We start from the raw sequence: 21,144 nt of genomic DNA, 5'->3' as shown, positions 1-21,144 counted from the left end.
TAAGCTCATCTGGAGCTAGTGTCATTGACTACATCTTGAGCTCTCTTGCACTTCTTTCTCAGGTTAGCTGCTTTGGTGTCCATAATAGAACAGAGAGTGATCACCGACCTTTGGTTTTGACCTCTTTTGGCTTATAAGGTCCCTCCTCCTGCGAGGTACCAGCATCTCAAGGATATCACACAGGTCAAATATCATTTCAGACAGTGCCCTAACCTCAGTGAGAAAATCATTGCTTTTTTAAATGCTCTCCAGATGCTGGTTCAAAGGCATCTTGCATTACAGCCCGATTCCAACATATATTTTTAGTTCAGTTAATAGTGTGCTAAGCTCCCTGTTTGCTACCAACTGTCTTCCTAGAAGGAATAATACAAGAAAGGGATGACATGACCAAGATGGTAGGAATAAAAGACAAGATATAAGAGTTAGAGAGGAAAAGACAGATCCCCTGATTCAATTATTGATCCATTTTTGATCCTAATATAAGCAATTATTAACAAGAAGCTTTTTTACTATAGGGATCAATGGAGGGAAATTGCCCTTAGCCTAACTCGAAACAATGAGAGGAAATTTTGGGAATTGGTGGCTAATGGTATTTCCACACACCATGCCATGCCTCATGAATGTATTTCAGCACAAAGCTGATGATGTGGCTCTTATTTCTTGCACTAAGATTGGATGTAGACGATTACTGGCCAGATTAGCTGCTTACTGTGAAAGGGAAAAACCAAAGATAAACTGTAGTACAACTAAGTCATTTCTGGCAAAAGTAATAGCATTCACAGGTGGACAATTAATGCCCAACAAATAAAGCAATGTTCCTCTTTTGAGGTACTTGGGTATCACTTTTCACAAATCCCTTTCATGGAAAGCACACCTATCTACTGTTTTGACAACCGCTGAGGGTACAGTAGGTGCTATTTAGGCATTCTTTTATTCTAAACGAAGGCAATTGGTCACCCCTGCACTTAAAATATTCCAAGGCAAGGTGATAGCCCAAATGCCATTTGGGGCTTAGATGAGCATCTTGGGCCTTTGCCAGGGCACTTCTGCTGCCTACTTAAGGATGGAAGTAAGGCTACTTTCCTTCACTGTTAGAATACACTTATAATGCTCTACCAGAGCATTATAAGAAACTGGAAAGCCTTCAAGAATCCCATCTTGCCAAACTCTGTTTTCTCCATTATGCAGCCAGAAATCAATGGACCAAACTTCTGTATCCCATTCCCTATCATCCTTGGGAGAACTTAGATCTTGGGATAGAACAAATAGTGGGGATTGGCTTTTTGAAAAACATGCTAATAAAGAAGCCACTGTAGTTAAATCATCCAAATTTTCATTTTGGTATCACCAGTATAGAAAACATAGAAGTCTTTTGCAGTATCTGGTTAACATAGCCAGCACCCCACTGAAAGAGGCATCCCTTCACCTGCAGACAATGGCTTCTGCAGATCTTGAAGGGAGATTTTGTAAACTCCCTGTTGAACGCCTCTCTCCATAATCTATTATGCCCTCCACTGCCCGATTTACAATTATGTACACAGGGCCAATGTACAAAAGGCAGAAGTACTTAAGGGCTCTAACCTTGAAAAATTGATCTACCATATTGCAGACGTGTTTCCAGCTGTTAGCAACCAAGTTGCCACTTTTGCAACTTAGAAATTCTTAAACACGTAGTTGTAGCTTTGGCCCTGTTTCATTGTAACATCATATATACAATATTTTAATTGCTTTATAATTTTACTATTTGATTGTTTTATTATTATTATCATTTTATGGTATCTCAAGATTTGTTTACAATCTGGCCTGTGGTTACCACAATAAACCTATCTATTCCATACGCAAGTGCATTGCTTTACTTTTATTCCTTTGGGACTGTGGCTGCTGAGGGCAAAAGAGAAAAAAAATCCAGCTTTGGGCACCAGTAGCGACATGAGAAGGCCTTGAAAACTTGGAGGGGCATCGTGGCATTGTTAGCCCCAGATCCCTTTGCACCTTATTGGTGGTCCCCAGCAAAGGAGTGGGAGGGATACAACTCTGCCTGCTGAGCATCTTCCTGGGACGTTCCATCCCCCACTTTGGGCAACAAAGCTGACATTACATTGGCTCCCTCATCACCACAGAGTTTTCAGGCACATGAGAGGAAAAAATGCTCCCAACAGGTTGGTTGGAAATGGCACTTGGTGCTTGATGGGCAGAACACTGCAGCAGTTGGAGGGGGAAAGATGCGTAGTTTGTCCTATAAGCTGTTCTCAGAAGACAGTGCTGGGCCTCTGGCAACCGGGGAGGGGGCCTGGAGCTTTTATCCTATGCAGGCTACTAAGGAATTAACTTGTCTGAACTGAACAAGCCCTGTTTTTGCTCTCAAATGTAAGCTGATTTTGTTTAATGCAACTTGCTGTCTGCTGAGCCAGAAGAGAAATGCAACCCCATCTTGAATTCACACCTTCCGTTATAACTTGAAGAGGAAGTTCCAATAAACAGCTCTGCAACCTCCATTTTTAAATGATACTTTAGTGCAAAAACGTGTTCCGAATATCTCAAGAGCTTGTTCTGTAGAATACCGACCCCTCTACATGAGGTTTTTAACTCCACTCTTTATCGAGCTTTGTCCTGCCAGGTTCTTTGTGGGGTTAAGATTGTTTCCTGCACAGATATTTCTTTACATGTTTTCTTGCTTTGTGTTGTCATATGTTCCATTAAACACCAGCAGCCATTCCAGCATGTGACAGAATCTCGGTTTTGAATTTGTGAGGAAGAAATAGAAACTTGGTCCGTGGGAAAGAGCAAACGTTTGAACCTCTGCCGCTTTATTGACCGGTACCCCAGTACCTGCAGTCACTAACAATAATGCATTATCGGGCAGAGGTAAACTCAACTGTAAAATCTCAGCCCATGTACAGACACTTTTATAACTTGCTAGTCATGTACACCAATACAGAGTGTTAAGTTTCCAGATAATCTTAGTACAATAGCATCCTGATGTCTTTCGGCATGACATGATGTTCTAAACCGATCAGAAATACTAGTAACAATACTATGGAAAACATTACTAATTGCTATATTGATAGGTCAGTCTAGCAAATTCTTGACAGTTTAGGTCAGTCGGGTCTGTCTGTTTAAACATGCAAATATGTCTGATGGATGAGCCTTTCAGGAAGTCTGGTTTGACAACTAAACACAGCAGGAGCTTGCCTCTGTTTAGGTGGGCCAATTCAGAAACAAATGAAAAGCATTATTTCAGTTTTTCTGTAGCTGATAAGAGCACAGGTGCTTCTCAGTCTCGCCAAGAATGTCATCTTCTTAAGGCAACAGCAATGCGAAACAATGACCTGGCTTGGAAGGCTGGTGTTTTGTGAGAAAGAGGTGCAGGTTTGATTTTATAAAACAAAGGCACATACAAGCAACGTTTTTCTGCCAGGATTTATCTAAATTTTCCCAACACCAGTTGTATGGAGGGAGGTGTAATGGAAGGCACGGCCATTTTCCCAGCTCTATTATTTTTTCCTCTTCCTTGTTCCTCTTTCAGTGGTAAGCCTCCAAGCAGGGTTCCTGAACTGATTAAAGAAACCGTGTGCAAAGTCTTTTTGTTTGAGGAGAAAGATGAGAATATATTAACTAAATATTCATAACCCTACTTATCCTTTTGGCTTAATTACAAGAATGCAGATTGATTTATCTTGGAGGAAACTGCTTTTTCCAAAGAAATGCATTGACTTAAAAATACATTTCCAGATCAAGATTAAGTTAAGTTGACTCATGCTTCCCAAAGCCAAGTGAGTGACTGTGCAGAGACGCACCCTTCTTTTGTAATGCACAGGCAGTACTGTACATGCTCAGACTTGAAATACCAAACAGCTACAACTACAACAAAGCATGAACCTAGTATAGGACTCTACTTCCACCCTCTAACACCACCTCTGGTCAAGGAGCAGCTGGGAGGTCGATTCCTATGTTGCAGAGACATGTACGCACTTGGCACTACCCTCGGCCACTCCTATTTGTCACCTCCAGTTTCTCACTTGCTGAAGCTCATCTTCAGTGATAATTTGGAAACACTGGCAGGGTCTGTGATTTGGTGAGCCTTTTGTTCGAGGAGAACCGTAAGAATACGTCAACTTAATATTTAGAATCCTGCATACCATATAGGCCGAATCACAAGAACACAGATTAAAGTATCTTACAGGAAGTTTCTCCAAGACAAAGGAAATAGGGTGCTTAAAAATACTTTACCAGTATTTTGTGGTATATTGACTCAAACTTCACAAAGCCATCTCTTTGTTCTAAAATGGCCAAAGCATCAGCCAGAGATTAGCATAGGCAAAGTTCTCCACCCAAATAAAAGGCTGCTTCACTTCTCTAGGTAAATAACAGGCTGTTTGCAATAAAATCCATATGACTTTTCCTCATCATGGAACAATGGCTGCCTCTCTTAAAATGCTGGTTGCTAGTGAAGCAATCACAGGTGTGCCAAGTGAGAGCTACCATTTTTCCAAGAAAAGGGAAGGGCTGGATGGCACTCTATGCAGCTGCAACCCCTTAAAAAGAGAGAGAGAGGGAGGGAGGGAGGGAGAGCAGGGTCTATTGCATTGTGCAAGTCACTAAACAAAATGGAACAAACCAAAGCAAGAGAAGGCAACAAAATTAATATAGTTAGGTCAATATGCACATAGCAACATCAGTGCAAAAGTATCGATTATGTGAGAGCTTCAATCAAGACAAACCTAATATCGGCATGCATGTGCATTTGAGAGTGGCATCACTTTCGGTGTGCTATAGGAGGTGAGTTTTTATCCTTCCAGTGTTGCAGTATTGGTCTTTTGCTAACAGAAGGCATCGAAAATCCATTGGTTTACATGAGGTGTTAACTTCCAAGAAACAGGTAAATACTTTAAAAGCACATGCGCAATGGAAAAAACAGTCTTCTGATACAGAGCTTAGCCATAATATTATTTATATATCTTTATTTATTTATTTAAAACATTTGTATGCCGCCTAGTTATGCCACAGCACTTCTGGGCAGCTCACAGTTAGAGATAAAAACACAATAAAAACCAATAACACATTAAAAATAACAATAAAATGCAAGCAGAAAAAACAAAGGTCTTCTGCCATTAATTATTAAAATATTTGTTTAAAAGGATGGTCTTCGCCTGCCACTGAAAAGAAAGCAACGAAAGCACCAGGCATATTGCTGAGTCCTCAACCCAAACCTCCAAATGACCTCTCCCAGCGTCTTCATATAGATGTTAGAAAGCAAGGGGGATAGCACTAAGCCCTGCTGTACCCCATGACGCAAGCGCCATGGCGCAGAGCGACAGTCACCCAGAACTACCTTCTGGACTCGGCCAGCCAGGTAGGAGCAGAATCACTGCAAAGCAGTGCCTCCAACCCCAACTCCAGCCAACCTGTCCAGATGGATCCCATGGTCGATGGTGTTGAAGGCCACTGAGAGGTCAAGGAGAACCAACGGGGTGGTATTCCCCATCCCTCTCCCTGCTTAGGGTGGCCCCATCCGTTCCAAACACAGACCTAAAGCCCGACTGAAATGAATCCAGATAATCCATATCCTCCAAGAGTGCCTGCAACTGCCTGGCCACCACCTGCTCCAACACCTTGCCAGTCCCACTGCCCCCCCAATCCCTCCAGACGCTGTTGCTGCTGCAGTGAATAACCGGGGGGAGGGAACTGAGTGAGAGGAACACCACCTTCCGCTCCCACCCAGGTCTCAGTGATACATACCAGGTTGGCCCTCTCGTCCACAAGTAAATCATGGATGAGGCAAGCTTTAACACAGACCGACCTGGCATTCAGCAGCAGCACGAACAGGCCAGAGGGAAGGCTGATATGGCTACCCGGGATCTGCGGGCTGGAGGGAGAGCTAAAACCAGAAACGGATACTAAGCACCTGTCCCCTCCTATGCCAGCAAGCTCGGCCCCATCACCATATCACCCCCTACCCAGCACTACTGTAATGGCTGCTCCCCCATGCTCTTCCCCCTCCCCCAAGTCCATGCCACAGACCAAAGGATAACCCTAAAAAAATTGCCTTGCCCTGCCGGAGAAAAAGCCCCCCCCCCCCATGGCGGCCAGATGGAATGGAGGGAGGGCCGACGCAGAAGCCCCTCCCGCTCTTTGCGGCTCTCCCCCACTCGGCGGCTACAGGCGGGGACGGCAGGCGGGTGAGGTGCGGGTACGGAGCAGGGGCCGCCAACTGTGGCAGCAGATGGTGTGCCGGCAAGCAGCAGACAGTCAATAGCAGGCAGGCAGGCAGGCAGGCAGGCAGGGGCGAGGCCGCCCTGGGAGCTGGCTGGAGAAAGAGGACCTGCCTTGTGGCGGCCAGATGGAATAGAGGGCCGACGAGCAACCCCCCCCCCCCCCCTACCCACCCGCCCCGCTCTTATACTCCCAAAGAGGCGACTGCTGGATAACCCCAAGCGTGTGATTTACAGAAGCACTCTTACACCTCCAGCAGTAGGTTGGCCTCAGCAAACCCACATCCATCGCACTTTTTGATGCCCAACAAACATGGAACACAAGTTTTCGTTTTTGTTGAATATGATGTGATCTGAGCTCCATTAAAACTTCAGTAATTGATTGGAAAGCAGCATTCCACAGCTTCCACTGAAGGAGAGATTTCCACTTCCAGATTCCTTTCCCTCAATAATAGGTATTTGTCAGCCTGGATCACAGACCTCGACTGGGAAAGACGCTCCACCAAGTGGCTAAGCGCGGGGGGGGGGGGGGGGGGGAATGGGGTTGAGTGCATGCAATTTCTCTACAAGATGTAAAGCACCCTCCCAGCTGCTTCTTGTCCAGAGGGTGGTGGTAGAGCTGCAAATCTTTCTCTGGAGTCCTGACTCCCTAGGGAGCTGCCTGCCCCTCCACCCTGCTGCCCAGGGGCACCTGCCCAGACCAAGGAACAGAGGCCCTGATGATCTCCGTTGGCCCTGATCCTGCTGGATTATCTGGCTTGTTGCACACAAGTGCTTCCTCTCCTGCTCCCTCACCTCAATCGTTCTGCCTGATATTTCCTTCTGAATCTGATGCCTTCTCCTGTCCGTGCATCCCTTTTCCGCATGGGGTATCCATAGGAGACTGGGCCCTTTTAGGACACACTGACAAAGATTGTTGAGCACTGGCAAAGTACTTCTTTTTTCATTGCTTTTGGACTTTAAGCCTTGCACTGTCCTGGGTTTTGCCCTTGCATTTCAAGGAAAGGGTGCATCCACTGGGAAATCCCGAGTAGGGAATATGCTGAGGATGGGGATGACTTTCTTCAGTGGAGAAATTCTGGGCAATAAAAGGGTGAACACTGCTTCTTTTTCCTCACAGTCCCACCTCCCAAAGGTGCTTTCAAAACTTTGATAAATACATGTTGAATTGGTGTTATTTTACATGCTATTTTATTTTGCTTTCACAGCAAAATGAAAAAAAAGTCCTTGGCGTGCCCATCTGCTATGGGGTGTCCGTGAGTTGAAGCAAAACCATAAAACTCGTAAGATGCCAAGCCTGTCAAAGCTTTTGGTCCCATCTAGAAGCAGTTCTGTGCAACTGTTGTATACTGGCTTATCAGTGCACCTGTTTTTTTCAAGACTAAATAGCAGCTTAACATTTAAACACAATAAATGCAATCTCATAAATCTAAATTAGGGTTTAGATTAGGAACTCATGAAATGAATCATAAATTAGTGATAGCTTCTGCATTCCTTGATGCAAAGAGAATAATGGCTGTAGTCCCTCATTCAAAATGTATTTCATGTGAGGGGCCTCGCCCAACAGAGATTCACTGGGTGTACGTTTACACTGTCATCCCATTTCATATTTTCCTTCTGCATTTCAAACTAGCTTCCACATGGAGCAGAGGTGCCCCGGAGAAGATGCATAAGCTCTCCCTGCCTGGGACAGGCCATGCCATTTTAAGCTGCAAAGGAGAATGGAGAGATTGGGCTGGCCTGTAACTGCAGATGGCTCTCTGGAAGGGCTTTGGATCTGCACATGTGTGCAGCTTTCCTAAGCATTTCCAAGCACAGCCAGACTGTGGATCCATGTTGTGTTCTGGACATTATGCTTTTTCCTGAAGGCCAGCCAGTTCCAGGTTCAGCACCTCCTTGCAGGCATCGCCACCGGCCGAGCAGTGGCATCTCTCTCAACTTTCATCACTCCTGCCAAGCATCCTTCTCCTTGAAAAACCTCCTGAAATGCTTTCAGTACCTCCTCCATTGGCCAGGTAGCAGGATGGTCCACTGCTTCCTTTCTCTATGTTCCTCCACAAAAAGAAGGGACCAGGGCAGTCACCCCAGGTGGCTGATTTTGAATGTCATGTGAGAGCATGCAATCAGTAATGTTTGTTGTGTTTTTATTACTGGGTGGGGGCCTGAAAACATATCCAAATTACATCTATTTTTTTTCTTAAGTGCAATGCCTAGAGCTTTCCTTGATAATCAACTCTCAATAGCTCCTTCCCAACCCCCACTAGCATGGATCCAATTTCCCTAAATGAAACTCCAGCCAATCCTTCACTTCTCAGAATGTATGTTATCTTCCCTTGCTTCAGTTTTTCCATTATCTGCAGCTTCCAGGATGGCAATCCTGAGTGGGTTCCCACTAGCAGGAAAGGACTTTGCAAATTATTGCATAATTTGCATAATTACCCATGGCAGCTGTGCCAGTGGCTTCTGAACCATCCAAGAACCCTAGAAGTAGCCTCCAATTGTGGGGCGGTTTGGAAGCCAGTTCTCCTGTCCACTTTACCAGGGCCAGATGACATGGCAACCAGCACCTGGAATGGGTAATCATGGGGACGAGATGGTGTAACTAGCATGGGTGGAGAAGGGAAAAGAAGTCGCTATGGAGTCTTCTCTCCCCCCGATTCTGCAAACATGACCACTGCTTCAGGGACTTCCACTGACGTTTCTTCTGGAGAGATCTCTGACTGAATTCCCGCGGGCGTTGACTTCTGCTGGCTGTGTGAGGGTTCACCGCAATCTCACAATACAGTCTCCTGCCTCCCAATGCCACTAGTTGTGGAAGTCCAGGTCTCTCAGACTGGCTTCTTCCTTCCCGGCTCTGAGCACTGCTCGCTTCAGCTAACAATCCTTACCTCCAATTCTTTGTTACCCATTAGTTCTAATTAACCTTCCCAATGAGAAGAGCCTCCTGACATCTTAACACATCCAATCAGCTCCATGTCATCTACCCAAAGTCATCCTCTTTTAAATAGCTTGAAGCCTGCCTTCATTGGCCTTAATAACCAAAGCAACTGTTTTTGGCAAAATTCTGAGTTAAAAAGGTCAGAATGGCCTACTCATTTACATAATAACCTCTCAGGGGTCACCCCAAACATTTAAACGTATCAGAAGGTAAACAGACAGATAGGACCAGCATTTCTTCATAAGCCTAGAGTGAAGCCTGACCCTTGCATACCCTTTTCCTACCACATGGGGAGGAACAATAGAGATTTGAGTCCTGCACACTCTAATTTTGGCTTCTGAAAATTAGGACAGTGGTCCCAATATTTACCCACCACCTACAAAGTAAAAACAGGGATTGGAGCCCGTTGTGCCATTTCCTGTTCTTTTAATTCCCTGCCTCACCATGCCTGGGCTTCCCCCACATTCCCCGAAGCACAATCTACTTGTGTTTTAGCTATTTCATAGTAACATAGAAACAGAGCAAGTCAGAAGGGGCCTCCCAGGTCATTCAGTCTGACCCCCGGCTCCAGCCAGCTCCGCTCAAGACATGCCCACCATGTGCATGTCCAGGCTATCTTGGAACAGCCTCACCAATGGGGCCTCAGCCACCTCGCATGGAAGCCCATTCCACACCCTCGGGGTCCTAACTGTCAGGAAGTGCTTCCTGGCATCTAAATGGAACTTTGGTTCCCTGAACTTTGCTCCATTGCAGCGCGTCTTTCCCCCCTTTTTGCTCAAATTTAAGTGCTGGGCCCTAATATGGATCAGGACAATAGAGCAGGAGGGCTTGGTCATTACAACTGGATTCCTTTTTCACAATGCAAATTGGGGGCACAGGGAACCTGATCCAGACTAGGACCACAGACGGGGTGGGCAGGCAAAGTCCCTTATCTCCTGCCCAATGTCATGATCCCAGTTTGAGTAGTAACATGACATCTAACTTGTTGAAGCCACATTCCACAGCTGAAGGAACAGGCGCTGTCCACAGAATGCAGCAGATTCCTGTAAAAAACCCCAGAGCAAGAACCATTCTAGCCTTAGAGTGAAACTGAGCTCGCCAACGTTCCTTTGCCAGCCATCACTGCTAGAGGCTTTCACGGGGCAGGACACATGAAGAATTTTGAACTGCTGTGCAAAACCCCTCCAAAGCAACCAAATCCACATTTCAGCAAACCTGAGGAAAATGCATTATTATTTAATTAAATTTCTATACTGCCATTTAGCCATAAAAGGCTCTTTGGGAGTTTACAAAAAGGATTAATGCAGTATAAATAATACAATAAAATACAATGTAAAACAAGGTACAAGAGTTCAAAACAATTTACAGAATTTATAAAATTCCTAAAGCAGTAACAGCAATACCAAGACTTAAAATCAGACAATCTGTTACCAGCATGCAGCCTATTTGCACCAACCATCCTCCCAACCGGCCAATGGCAAGCAGCTCAGACCCAACTAGGCCCTTCTTTGGTGGTTTCCTTCGGCCACTGCCCCAGACCGCCACCCCGGGCGGAAGGTATCTGAGGAAACAGGCCAGCATGGTGGAAGGGCCCGTCTTGGAGTAGCCGCCCACAAGTGGACTCAGCTGGCGTGCCATCGCGCTGCTCCTCTTCCCTCTTTCCCAGCACTCCGTCGGATCAGTCCCTGTCACCAACCAACCTGGGACTGTCTTGATGGTCCCTGGGGTAAAGGTCTCTCTTTCTTTACTAAAATTTGTAAGGAGATTTGTAAGAAATATATGCTATCCTGCAGACTAGAGGCAAAGGGGCTGATGTGTCAAGCTACACCTGTTGTACCTGTGACAATTTTTATTAGAGCAGTTTGAAATTTTTCCAACTGTAGACTTTATCAATGCCAAGTTGCAAGTGATAAGCTTAATGGGTGTCATTTTCATAAGCCATAGAAGTCTGAACTTCGTAACAACACAGACTGTTGGGGAGGGTCACTTACCTTAATCTTATGTTCCTTTAATTTAAATTCTTGTCGTGACTAGTAACCTAGTTACTAATAGCAAAGTCCTATTCATATCTTCTGAGAAACAAGTCACACTGTGTTTAGTCAAACTCACTCCCAGGTTAGCAAGTACAGTTTTGTTTACTTCCCAAAAGACACAGAAGTAAAAGACAATTTCCTTAAGGAAGATTTTTACCTGGCACCTGAACGATAGTTATCCAAATGCACACAAGAATCCCTACCTAAGCAAATGCACAAGTCGTAACAGAACAGAATCATACAGTCCTTGGAATCTTCATAAATAGGAGGCTATAAACAGGCATTGGATATCTAAGAACTTGCTTATTCTGAATAACAAATGGAGGTAGACGGCTCTACTTGCGTTACAAATTCTTCTGACCAATATGCTGTTTAGTAATTTACGGAAGATTTTATGGGCAATCTTTATCTAGTATCACTGGCGGGGTTTGTTCCAATGCCTGCCTGCCACAAAAGCCAAAGAACGTTAAGAACACAGGAATGAAAATGAGACCATGAACAGCCCCAAACAAGATGACTAAAAACATTATCTTAAAAAAGGTTCTGAAAATGTATGAGGTTGCTGAAGACAACATGGCAACTCCCAACAGAGTAGAAAGAGCTCCCTGCAAAACAGGGTACCCAAGATGATACAGGGCCTCCACTGCCTTATCATTCACTTCGGATTTCTTACTGGCCACAAAGGAGTAAGAAATATGAGCAGAAAAGTCTACAGAAAACCCAATGCAAATAACCAGGTTGATCATGGATATGGAATCAAGACTGACATCCCAATAGGCCATGAAACCGGTTACACCCACAATAACAGATGCAATGGCAAAAGTTACCCACAGTGAGCAGAGAGGATTGGGAATGAGCAGCAAGGAAATAAGCAGCATGGCTCCTGTAGCTATTGCAACATTTTGAATAGTATTCTGGATTATTACTAGATACTGATCAAAGTATATAAAAGCTGGATGATAGACCATTAGTGGTACCCTGCAGTCTTCAGCAAGGCCTCTCAGTTGATTTAAGAGATTTTTCTCATCCACTGCACTAGAAACATTGACTGTCTGTATGAAGAACCGTGAGGCTGGTATTTCTGTACCACTAATATTAATATCCCACTTGGATGCTGGATTTACTGTAAAAAGAAGAGTTAAATTGTTAATGAAAATTGTGTGGTCATTTATATTTAAAGACATGTTTTTAGCAAGAGTTTCATAAATTCTCAACCATGATTCTGAAAAATTTTTCTCCACATAGGAAGAGTTTTCTAAAGTTTCCAGACAGTTTTCAAGATCTGCACGGACAGATGAATTCCAATATGGTATGCTTTCAGTAACAATGACCATAACCCTTGGACCATACTCAGAAAAATATTCCTTTTCCCAATCATAATATGGAATGATGTAAGAATTATCTGTAGCGAGATTGCGAAGATCTATACCTTCTTTCACTTGAGTGCACCCATAAATACTACTGCCGAGATATACGAGATACAAGAGAACCACAAACGCTTTGGTCCAGTTGTGCATGAGGAAAGGGCCATAATGCTTTCTAAAGAATCCATTCATGGGATGCTCAATCTCTACTCCAGTGGACTTATCAAAAAATCCCCCCACACAGCAGGCATTATATGGACAGCCCTGAGCATCCTCACTCTCCTGTTTCACTTTCATGTAGGTGAGCCAGTGCCTGTTGCTTTCTTCTCTTCTTCCATTCAAAGCAAGAACAGCCCCGAGAAACGTCAGGTTGTATATGTAGCAGAAGATGAAAGCAGTCCCTGTGTAGAGGCAAAATGACTGAACAGACTTGAAGGAAGTTGCAATTCCAATGTAGAAGGATAAAACATCTGTGAGAGTTGTGATGGTTACTGACACGGCTGCCTCTTCATAGGTTTTGCTCATCCGTTTTTCGACGTCATCATTTACTCTAGTCTGTTGCCAGCAAGACACCATGATGAACATGTCATCAACACCTACACCTGAAGCAGAAAAAAACATGTAGCACATTTTTAATTAGAAAAATGGAATATATCTGATGAAGTGGACATAATCTCTGAAAACCTGTGCCCTAACACTTTCACTAGATTTCAAGGTGTCACAAGACTCCTTGTAGTTTTTAGTGGAACAGATTTAACTTTGTTCCCCCTCTGGAATGTGATACAGAAATCGGACCTTGCTTTGTAATTAATGCTACTCATATTTGGGATAGAAAAGAATGGGCCAAAGTCTGCACTTTCCCCTAGTTTTTCAGATCAAATTTTACTTCATTACCAGTAAAACGGGACGGGCTTCTTTTAATCCTTAAATTTTATCAGGTAGTAAAACCCAATCTACCCTGGCTCCATGGGAACTTTATACATGTTGCCTGAAATATCAATGAACATGCCATTAAGCGAATTGCACTGCAAATTGAGGACTGTATACATCATTGTATGCCAAATGGTCGTGGAGGCAGTGTGGGTGGGCAAAGCTGCCCAAGGAGAAAAACACAAAAAACTTTGCGCAAGTCCTGATCAGATCTTCAGGCTGCAGCCTATGTCTGCAACTGCCGAACAACCCTAGATTGAAATTCTGATCCAATTCTGAACCTCAGCAGAACTTAATCCATTGAAGTCAAATTCTCACTTACTGCTGATTGTCATACGTAACTGAGGACAAAAAAAAAAAAAATGTTCTGCAAATATAAAGGGTCCTCTCCCTTAGCACATTCCACTTCAAAATATACTCAGTTAGAAACTGGATCCAGATTTAGGCTCCCCAAATGGCCATTTTAATGGAACATGCAGTGGACAACAAGCGTGCACACACCCACATGCCTCTCAGTTGGTTATGCATGTTTTAGCTCAAGTGGCAAAGTGAGGCTTGCCTTCAGGGAAACAAGGAAGCATACCATTTTGCTAATGGAAACAACTGCATGCTAGCTGCCCCAAAGTGCATGCTTAGGGTGAAAAAATAAGCTGATATTCTGCTGCTTGAATACTATAGAAAGCAAGAAGAACGAAAGTTACCACTAAGGAGTTAAGAACAAATGGGTGGAAAAATGACCACTGTATCTCTATCTATATGTATTTGTTTCAGAGATGCAATAATATATATTAACTCTAAAGGTTATTTAGACTGGGATCAGCAGGCATGAAGTTTGCAGGTTCTCTTTCTTTCTCTCTTTTTTCCTTTTTACTGGAATACTGAGATCCATCAACTGGAGCTCTGTGCAAACAGTAGTGGCTCAGGCAAATGGGCAAAAGGAAGGAACAGTGCGCCTCTGAACAGATGCTTAGCCTGGAAGTTAGCCTGGAAGCGATCACCAACCAAAGCCACACTTGTAAGTCCTTTCACTCAGAACTCTACTACTTGACCTTTCCCCACCCATTCTTTTTCAGCAACCTCATTTGTGCTGCTGGAGTGGGGTAGGTTTTCAGTTGTTGATATTATTAGTCAAACCTTGCATAGAGATGTGAAGGCACAGAAAAAAAAATACCTGAAGATCCAAAAAAGCCTTTTTTATTTTTTTTCCTGAAGCCTTTTTTGTTTCCCTGTTTTTTTTAAACTTGATTATGGAATATTTTCTTTCAGAATGTGTGAAAAGTTTCAGACAATGTTTTCTTATATTTGCTCCCCAATATGTTGTATAAAAATAAATGATTGATAGACAAGGAGAAGAATTTATAGAATAAGTAAAAGCTACTCATATTGTAGCTATAGTTTTCAAAAAAGGAAGAAAAATGCAAAGAATTAAATACTGACACTGAAGCTCTGTAGTAATAATTCATGGGCTGAAACAGGGATCTCCTTTGAAAGTTTACTAAAAGGCAAAAAAGCTGTTCGGGCCTCAATAATTGCTGAGAATCTTGAATTACTCAGAAATGCAAGGAACACTGTATCTTATGTGGTTGTTTTCTGGGCTCAGCAGCAGAACTCTTAAAGCTAATGTCTTTTGCAACCATTGCATCTGACCTAAACAAGCGCACTTTTGTAAGAAAGCCCTTACCCAATAGCCAAGATAAAAATAACTGCTTTGAGAGTCTAAGTATATCTCTATTTACAAGTACTGAAGAAAGTGGAAAAACAAGATTCTGTTAATAAATTGGAAGAACTTTGTTGCCATCCATTGGTGGGATCTGAGAGCCAAAGACAGAAATGTAAGTGATGGTAACACTGCGGCTGTATTTGACTGGATTGCTGAACAAGTAGCATGCTTAGGACTTGATGCTGGGAAGGATCATCAGAATGTTGCAGAATGCAACGCATCTTCAGAGATTTAGTCCAGGTTTGCCATCCAGGATTTTGCAAAACATGCCCTTCATGCAATATGGGGACAAGGGACAGCACAGCCTCTCCGATGCCCCTTGCTTCCCACATAATCCCCCCCACCCAAATACCCATTTTTTATATAAATTGGTTTCTCCCATGGCTTGAGAATGCACCCAAAAATTTCCAAAAACTGTTTATGTCTGTCCTTGCCAATCTATTGCAAATCACCCAGAGATTCAGATTTATCTCCCGGTCAGTCCTGATTCATAGGTACCTTTATAAAGCTCAAGAAATAAGCACAAAGATGTCTATGCTTGCACACTTACCAAGTATAAGAAATGGTGCATTTGAGGCTGTGATGACAAATGGCACCCCACAAAAAAGCAACAATCCAAAGCTGCTGACCACGGATAAACCTGATGACACCACTCCAAATGTTGCAACCCACACTTTTGTTCGTACGCAGTCAACTCTATAAAAACAGGTTGTGTCCTATTTAGAAAACAGACCAAGTGGTGTGCATGTGCATGTTAACGAACAAAAGTAAATGAAGACATGCAGCTGTTGCATTTCAGAAATTCTCCATCATCATGAGACTCAGAAATGGTATTACTTTTTAGAAGCAAAAGCTCTTGAGCTATGCATGTGCCTTGCACTTGTAGTTCAGACCCTGATTCTAACTGCTGGTTTTAATCAAGTTTGATTTGTTGCCAGTTTTATCTTGGTTATATACTAAACTGTTTTAATGACTGTAGTTTATATTTTAATGGATTGTACATTACTTTGTGCAGTTTAAGGGTAAACTGGATAAATGGAGAAATACGCTGCATCTTCAAAGCAATTTCTCTGCATGAGGCTGTGAATTGCTTGGCTGGGTGGAGCTCTTTGTCCCAAGTATTGTGAGCTCTCTTAATGGCTTCCTGATTTATATAAGCTTACATTACTTGCTCCCGGAAGAACGTACATCTCTCACAGGTCTTGGGATGACAGCCCTGCCCCTAGCTGAATGGACCTGTACTGAATGAACTGGATCACCTCTTTTGGCGCACATCCCAGGGCCATCATGACTTGGATTTCAAAGAAGAAATCCTTGAAGACTCGGAGATGGGAGTTTTGGAAACTCAGGTAGAGAGACTTTTGAAGCACCCTCAAGGTCACTGCCAACAGATTCCCAGGCCAACCAGGAAAGTTTTGGAAGAGAGGGGAGAGGTCCAGGAAGGGGAAAGGGGAGAGCTGTTGCTTCGCCCAGTCCCTGATCGCATGCCGAGGTATCTGGAGAGACAAGTTGCCCAGTTAATGGGCTTATGTATACCTCACGGGCTGGCCCTTCAACAGTGGGGGCCACCCTGAAGGTGAAGTCTGTAGAGTTACTGAAAGGGAAGACTTTGAAGAAGAGTTCCCAGTTTGAGCTCAATACTCTTGACATGAGCAGAGGCTTATGTTTCAAGTCACTAGAGGGTGTTCAGAGTTAAGATGTCCTGTAGGTATAAAGTACCAATAAAGACCTGCACTGCAAAGATACTGTCTGGTATTTTGGAGCCTAAGGGCAAGACACAACTCTTATTTTAACTAAGGGCCAAGCTAAATCTGCTGTAATAAATGTGCTATGTCCTTACCTTTTGACATTTTTCTAGAAATAATTAGATTTGTAATGAGTACAGATCTTTTTAAGCTTTGGATACACACACACACACACACACACACACATTTCCTTTGCAGAAGTATTTTTTGCTCTTCAAATAAATGTTAGCCCTTTTCTATATTTTTGATACAGCTAGAATAACGTATGCATATTATTCATTAGGACTGATTACAAAGATGTGATTATGAATTTTCTTTTGCAGTTTCAACTAGCAAGACACACAAATGATCACCTGATGAATAAAATAATTATTTCCCCACTTGCTACCAAGGATTAAGGGAAAAAACCTACCTTGCACATGATATTATTGAAAAGAATATAGTTAAAAAGTATGTGATGGAAAACAAAGGTATCACTCCTTTGGTATTTTTTTCAAACTCTTCCTGTCTGGATAGTGAAGTAAAATAAGCCACCTGCAAGGAGCCGGGGGAGAGAAAGATGGCAATATATTAATACTTTTCTTTTGAAATATGTTTCTAGCAGGGCAATGCTATGAATATGCAATAAATTTCACTGAGTTCAGTGGAATTAAATAGCATGCCAAGATTGCTGCCTAAATGTGCTTAGCACATTTGAAAAACAGGATGTAGAAACCTCCAAAATATAATATATTACTTCTTTAGTAAAGTCTCCTGTACAGCAATCTGAAAAGGGGGAAAATCTAGAACCTTGTTGTTATCAAAGAAGGAAAAAGGGATGGGGAAAAAACAATATAGCACTTTTATCTATAGAACTACTTAGAAAGTCTGTGGTTGTTCCTGCTGTTTCTCTGACAGTGTGCTTTCCAATGCTGGGGCAGCCTTCTCAGCTCTGACGCTCTGGGTATGGATTTTGCTGCCCTAGAGGCCGTACTGGCAGAGCTGGCATCCATATGGGCGATCAACCAAGGGTGCAGCCCCCCATCTTGCATTCACACCCCCGAGTCCCCAGTTCTCGAAACATGCCACACACAAACGACATTTCAAACTGAAGGGCATTTTGAAAGCAGTTTCTTGATACAGCACTCGGGATCTAGGTATTTTGCACTAAGGCACTAATCTAAACCTGTTTCTCCCCAGCAAAACAGTTTGCCCGATGTAAAAAAACAATGCAGCGGGAAAACCATGAGGGGTTTACACGTGCAAGAGGACGTGTTCTGCATCCCCCATAAAAGTTTCATAAGTTCATAAAAGTGAAACGAGCGATTTCATATTAACCTTTCCAACGGGAATCGAAGCCCTTCTTTCTTTTCCCTCCACAGCTACATAGTGCCTGTTCCAAACGCTAGGAGACCTTCGTTTGGTGGAAGACCTCACTCACCTGGATGGAGCTGAGGTTCAAGGTCTCCAGGATGCCCGGGATGCGCTCCAGGAAGGCCTGCAGCCAGAGCTCGCTGGCCCGCTGCGACGCTTCGTCCTCCTGCAAGAAGTAGAAGAGCCGCAGCGCTTTGGCTTTCCGCACGGGGCGCGCCGGCCCGGCTCCGCGGCCCAGAGCGACGCCCCCCAGGAAGGGGCCCAGGAAGACGCGGCCTTGGAAGAGCGGGAAGGTGAGGGCCGGGAGCAGCATATCGATGCGCTCCGGGTTGCCCTGCACGGCGCTGAGCAGCGGGTTGGGGCTGCTGCAGGTGCCGTTGTTGCGCGCGCAAAGCGCGTCGTACGAGCGCTGCGGGGCGGCGGGGCCGGTGGCGTTGAGCGCTCGCACCGCCGCGTCCAGCGCCAGCAGCTCGGCGAAAGCCGCCCGGGTGAGCAGCGAGTCGCTGCCTGCGGGGGCCACGGCTATGAAGGAGGCGAAGGTGCCTTCGGTGGTCAGCCTCTCCGCGGAGAAGCGCTGGGCGTCGTCCGTCGGGAAGTGCGTTTGGACAAAGCGGCGCTCGCTTTTGGCCGGGCCGCCGACTGGTGTGAACTGGCGCTCGATGTTGTTGTCTTCGTTTTTGGAGAGGAACATGAAGCCGGTGCCCAGGGCGCCCGAGAGCACCAAGGGCACCAGCAGGAAGGGCCACGGGTGGGCGCCCACCAAGGCGCCGAGGGCTCCGAGCGCGCGCGACAGGGGTCGCTCCACGCAGTCGGTGTGGCAGCAGCCGTCCGGCATCTCCCTGCCTGCTCAGAAATATTAGGGCAGGGCTAAGGGAATAGCTGCCTCCGTTCTGACTATTCTTACGGAATTAGATCTTTAAAGTTAGTGGCTTTGCTTCCGAGTAAGCACTGAGAGAAAGGCGTCATCTCTTGCGCCTATTGCTTTAAATACTCTCCTGAAAGAATGCTACTGGCATAGGTTTCCCCCACCAGGCCTTATCTTAGTTACATGTCAAACAAGGGTGTCCATCAAAACACCTGTCTCCTTCCTGGAATAAGAGTGCATGAATAATGAAGAACTTCCCTATTACATTTTTCCAAACGGACATATTTATTATCTGCATATCAAGTCACCTGTTATGATCAAGTTGATTTATAACCTAAGGCAGATATGGCTTGGACTTTAATGTGAAGAATGGAAAAGTCCAGAAACTGAGCTTGCACCTTGGTTTGCCTTATCTTTATTTAAAGAACGTTGGTTTCTTTTGAACTGGCTACTTGTCGCACTGTAGTGATTAATTGATGAAGCCTGGGCTCCTGTATGCGCTTGGCTTACTTTTACCTAACAGAACCATAGATGATAATGTGAATGAGTCAGTAGAACTCAGTAGTAGCAGTCTACCAGCTTGCCCCAGTCAGTGACGATGCTTACCGGTGATACTGAGAGCAGCCCCATTCTTTCCAAGCATCCCTGTGGCTGTTTTTAGAGCTAGTGTAATGTTAGTTGGAAATGGCAGAACTAGAATGAAAGCTCCTATGAAAATTCTGCTATACCACATTGTCCCCTTGTAGCTGTGTAAGGAGAGGACAGAAAAAGAAAGTAGGGGAAAAGGAAAACATGTCAAAAGAAACAATCCTAGTTCTGCAAAGAATCTGGAAACAAGTTTTAGTAAAATGGCAAGTTAAAGCCTCTTTTAATCCTGGCCCTAACGCATGGGTAACAAACAACTAAACAAACAGGTGATTTGACATGGTAAGTAAACGAGAGAAAATTATAGTTGTTTAAATATTGGCACATAACCCTGCACTGAGACTGCAGCAGTTTTGAGTCATCATGTAAGCTGTTATGGTTGATGATTCTGAATTCTGCTTCCAAAACCTCAGTTATGCACTCTTCTGTATTAATCTGCTAATATGTTATCTGGATGGGATCTGTCCTAAACAGACTGGAGGAAAAGAAGTTGGATTAGTAGATCTACCAGACTTTTCTGAGAAAGTTAAGATGCAAACTCGTTCAGAAATACTGGCTGTTCTTTTCTATCTTTAAGACACATTCTGAAGGGTAGGATATAAATGCCAAAAGCAAAATAAAATAATATGGCTTAAATGAGAAAGGGTGAAGACGGAATTTACTGAATATTTATTTATTTATTTTCCATAAAACCCCTTATCCACAGGACATAACAAATCTGACAGGTACTTGGAGCTGAACCTGCAGTTTTGGCAGTGTCTTTAGCAGATATAACAAAGATGCTGCTGGGTAAACCAGATACAGAAATAACTGTTTTTAAAAGACCATTAGCTAGGATTTCCCCACACTACGTGGCAGGGGGCTCACAGGGGTACCATTCTTAGTGCAGAGTCACAGGCTATCAGTTACTATTGCTATTAATATTATTATTAGAAAAGTACAGTTTTAAAAATACAGTAGTAAGTAAATGTTTTATTCCACAAGATACAGAAGTAAGAGAGAAGCAGACTACAGAACACCTAAAACAGAGGCCAAAAGTTTTATTAGAATAAACTGGAAAAAAGAGATAACATTTCAACTCACTTTTAAAATTTTTGATCATATAGCTGAAGATATAGTTGGTCGCTATCATAGATGTCAGTATAATTGTTACCACCTGTACTGATATGCAGACCTTGTTATAATGCATTTTGGCCATCTCCAGTTTTCACTGGAGTAATTGTGGACATAAGGTGCAGGTATATTACTTGGAGTATCTTTGCTGAGAGTGGAACCCAGCTATTCATATGGCCACTCAATGGCTTTGCGTTATGGAAGCTTCTCAGTAATAGCTGATCTT

The 21,144-nt window shown here is 43.8% G+C and overlaps 1 protein-coding gene across 1 annotated transcript; it reads right to left on the bottom strand.

The window, feature by feature from the left end:
* Positions 1–11,575: 11,575 nt before the first annotated feature.
* PTCHD3 (patched domain containing 3) lies at positions 11,576–19,130 on the bottom strand. The gene is made up of 4 exons (XM_044425014.1): positions 18,363–19,130; positions 17,355–17,476; positions 15,748–15,893; positions 11,576–13,149 (listed from the first exon to the last, which is right to left on the bottom strand). The coding sequence occupies exons 1-4, from the start codon at positions 19,128–19,130 to the stop codon at positions 11,576–11,578; spliced, it is 2,610 nt and encodes an 869-aa protein (XP_044280949.1).
* Between the last annotated feature and the right edge of the window lie 2,014 nt (positions 19,131–21,144).

Source organism: Varanus komodoensis, unplaced genomic scaffold, assembly GCF_004798865.1.
Source record: "Varanus komodoensis strain SLA01 unplaced genomic scaffold, ASM479886v1 scaffold15, whole genome shotgun sequence".
NCBI classification, from domain to species: Eukaryota; Metazoa; Chordata; class Lepidosauria; order Squamata; family Varanidae; genus Varanus; species Varanus komodoensis.
The sequence above is the reverse complement of the archived record's forward strand: the minus strand, read 5'-3'. Positions and strand labels throughout refer to the sequence as shown.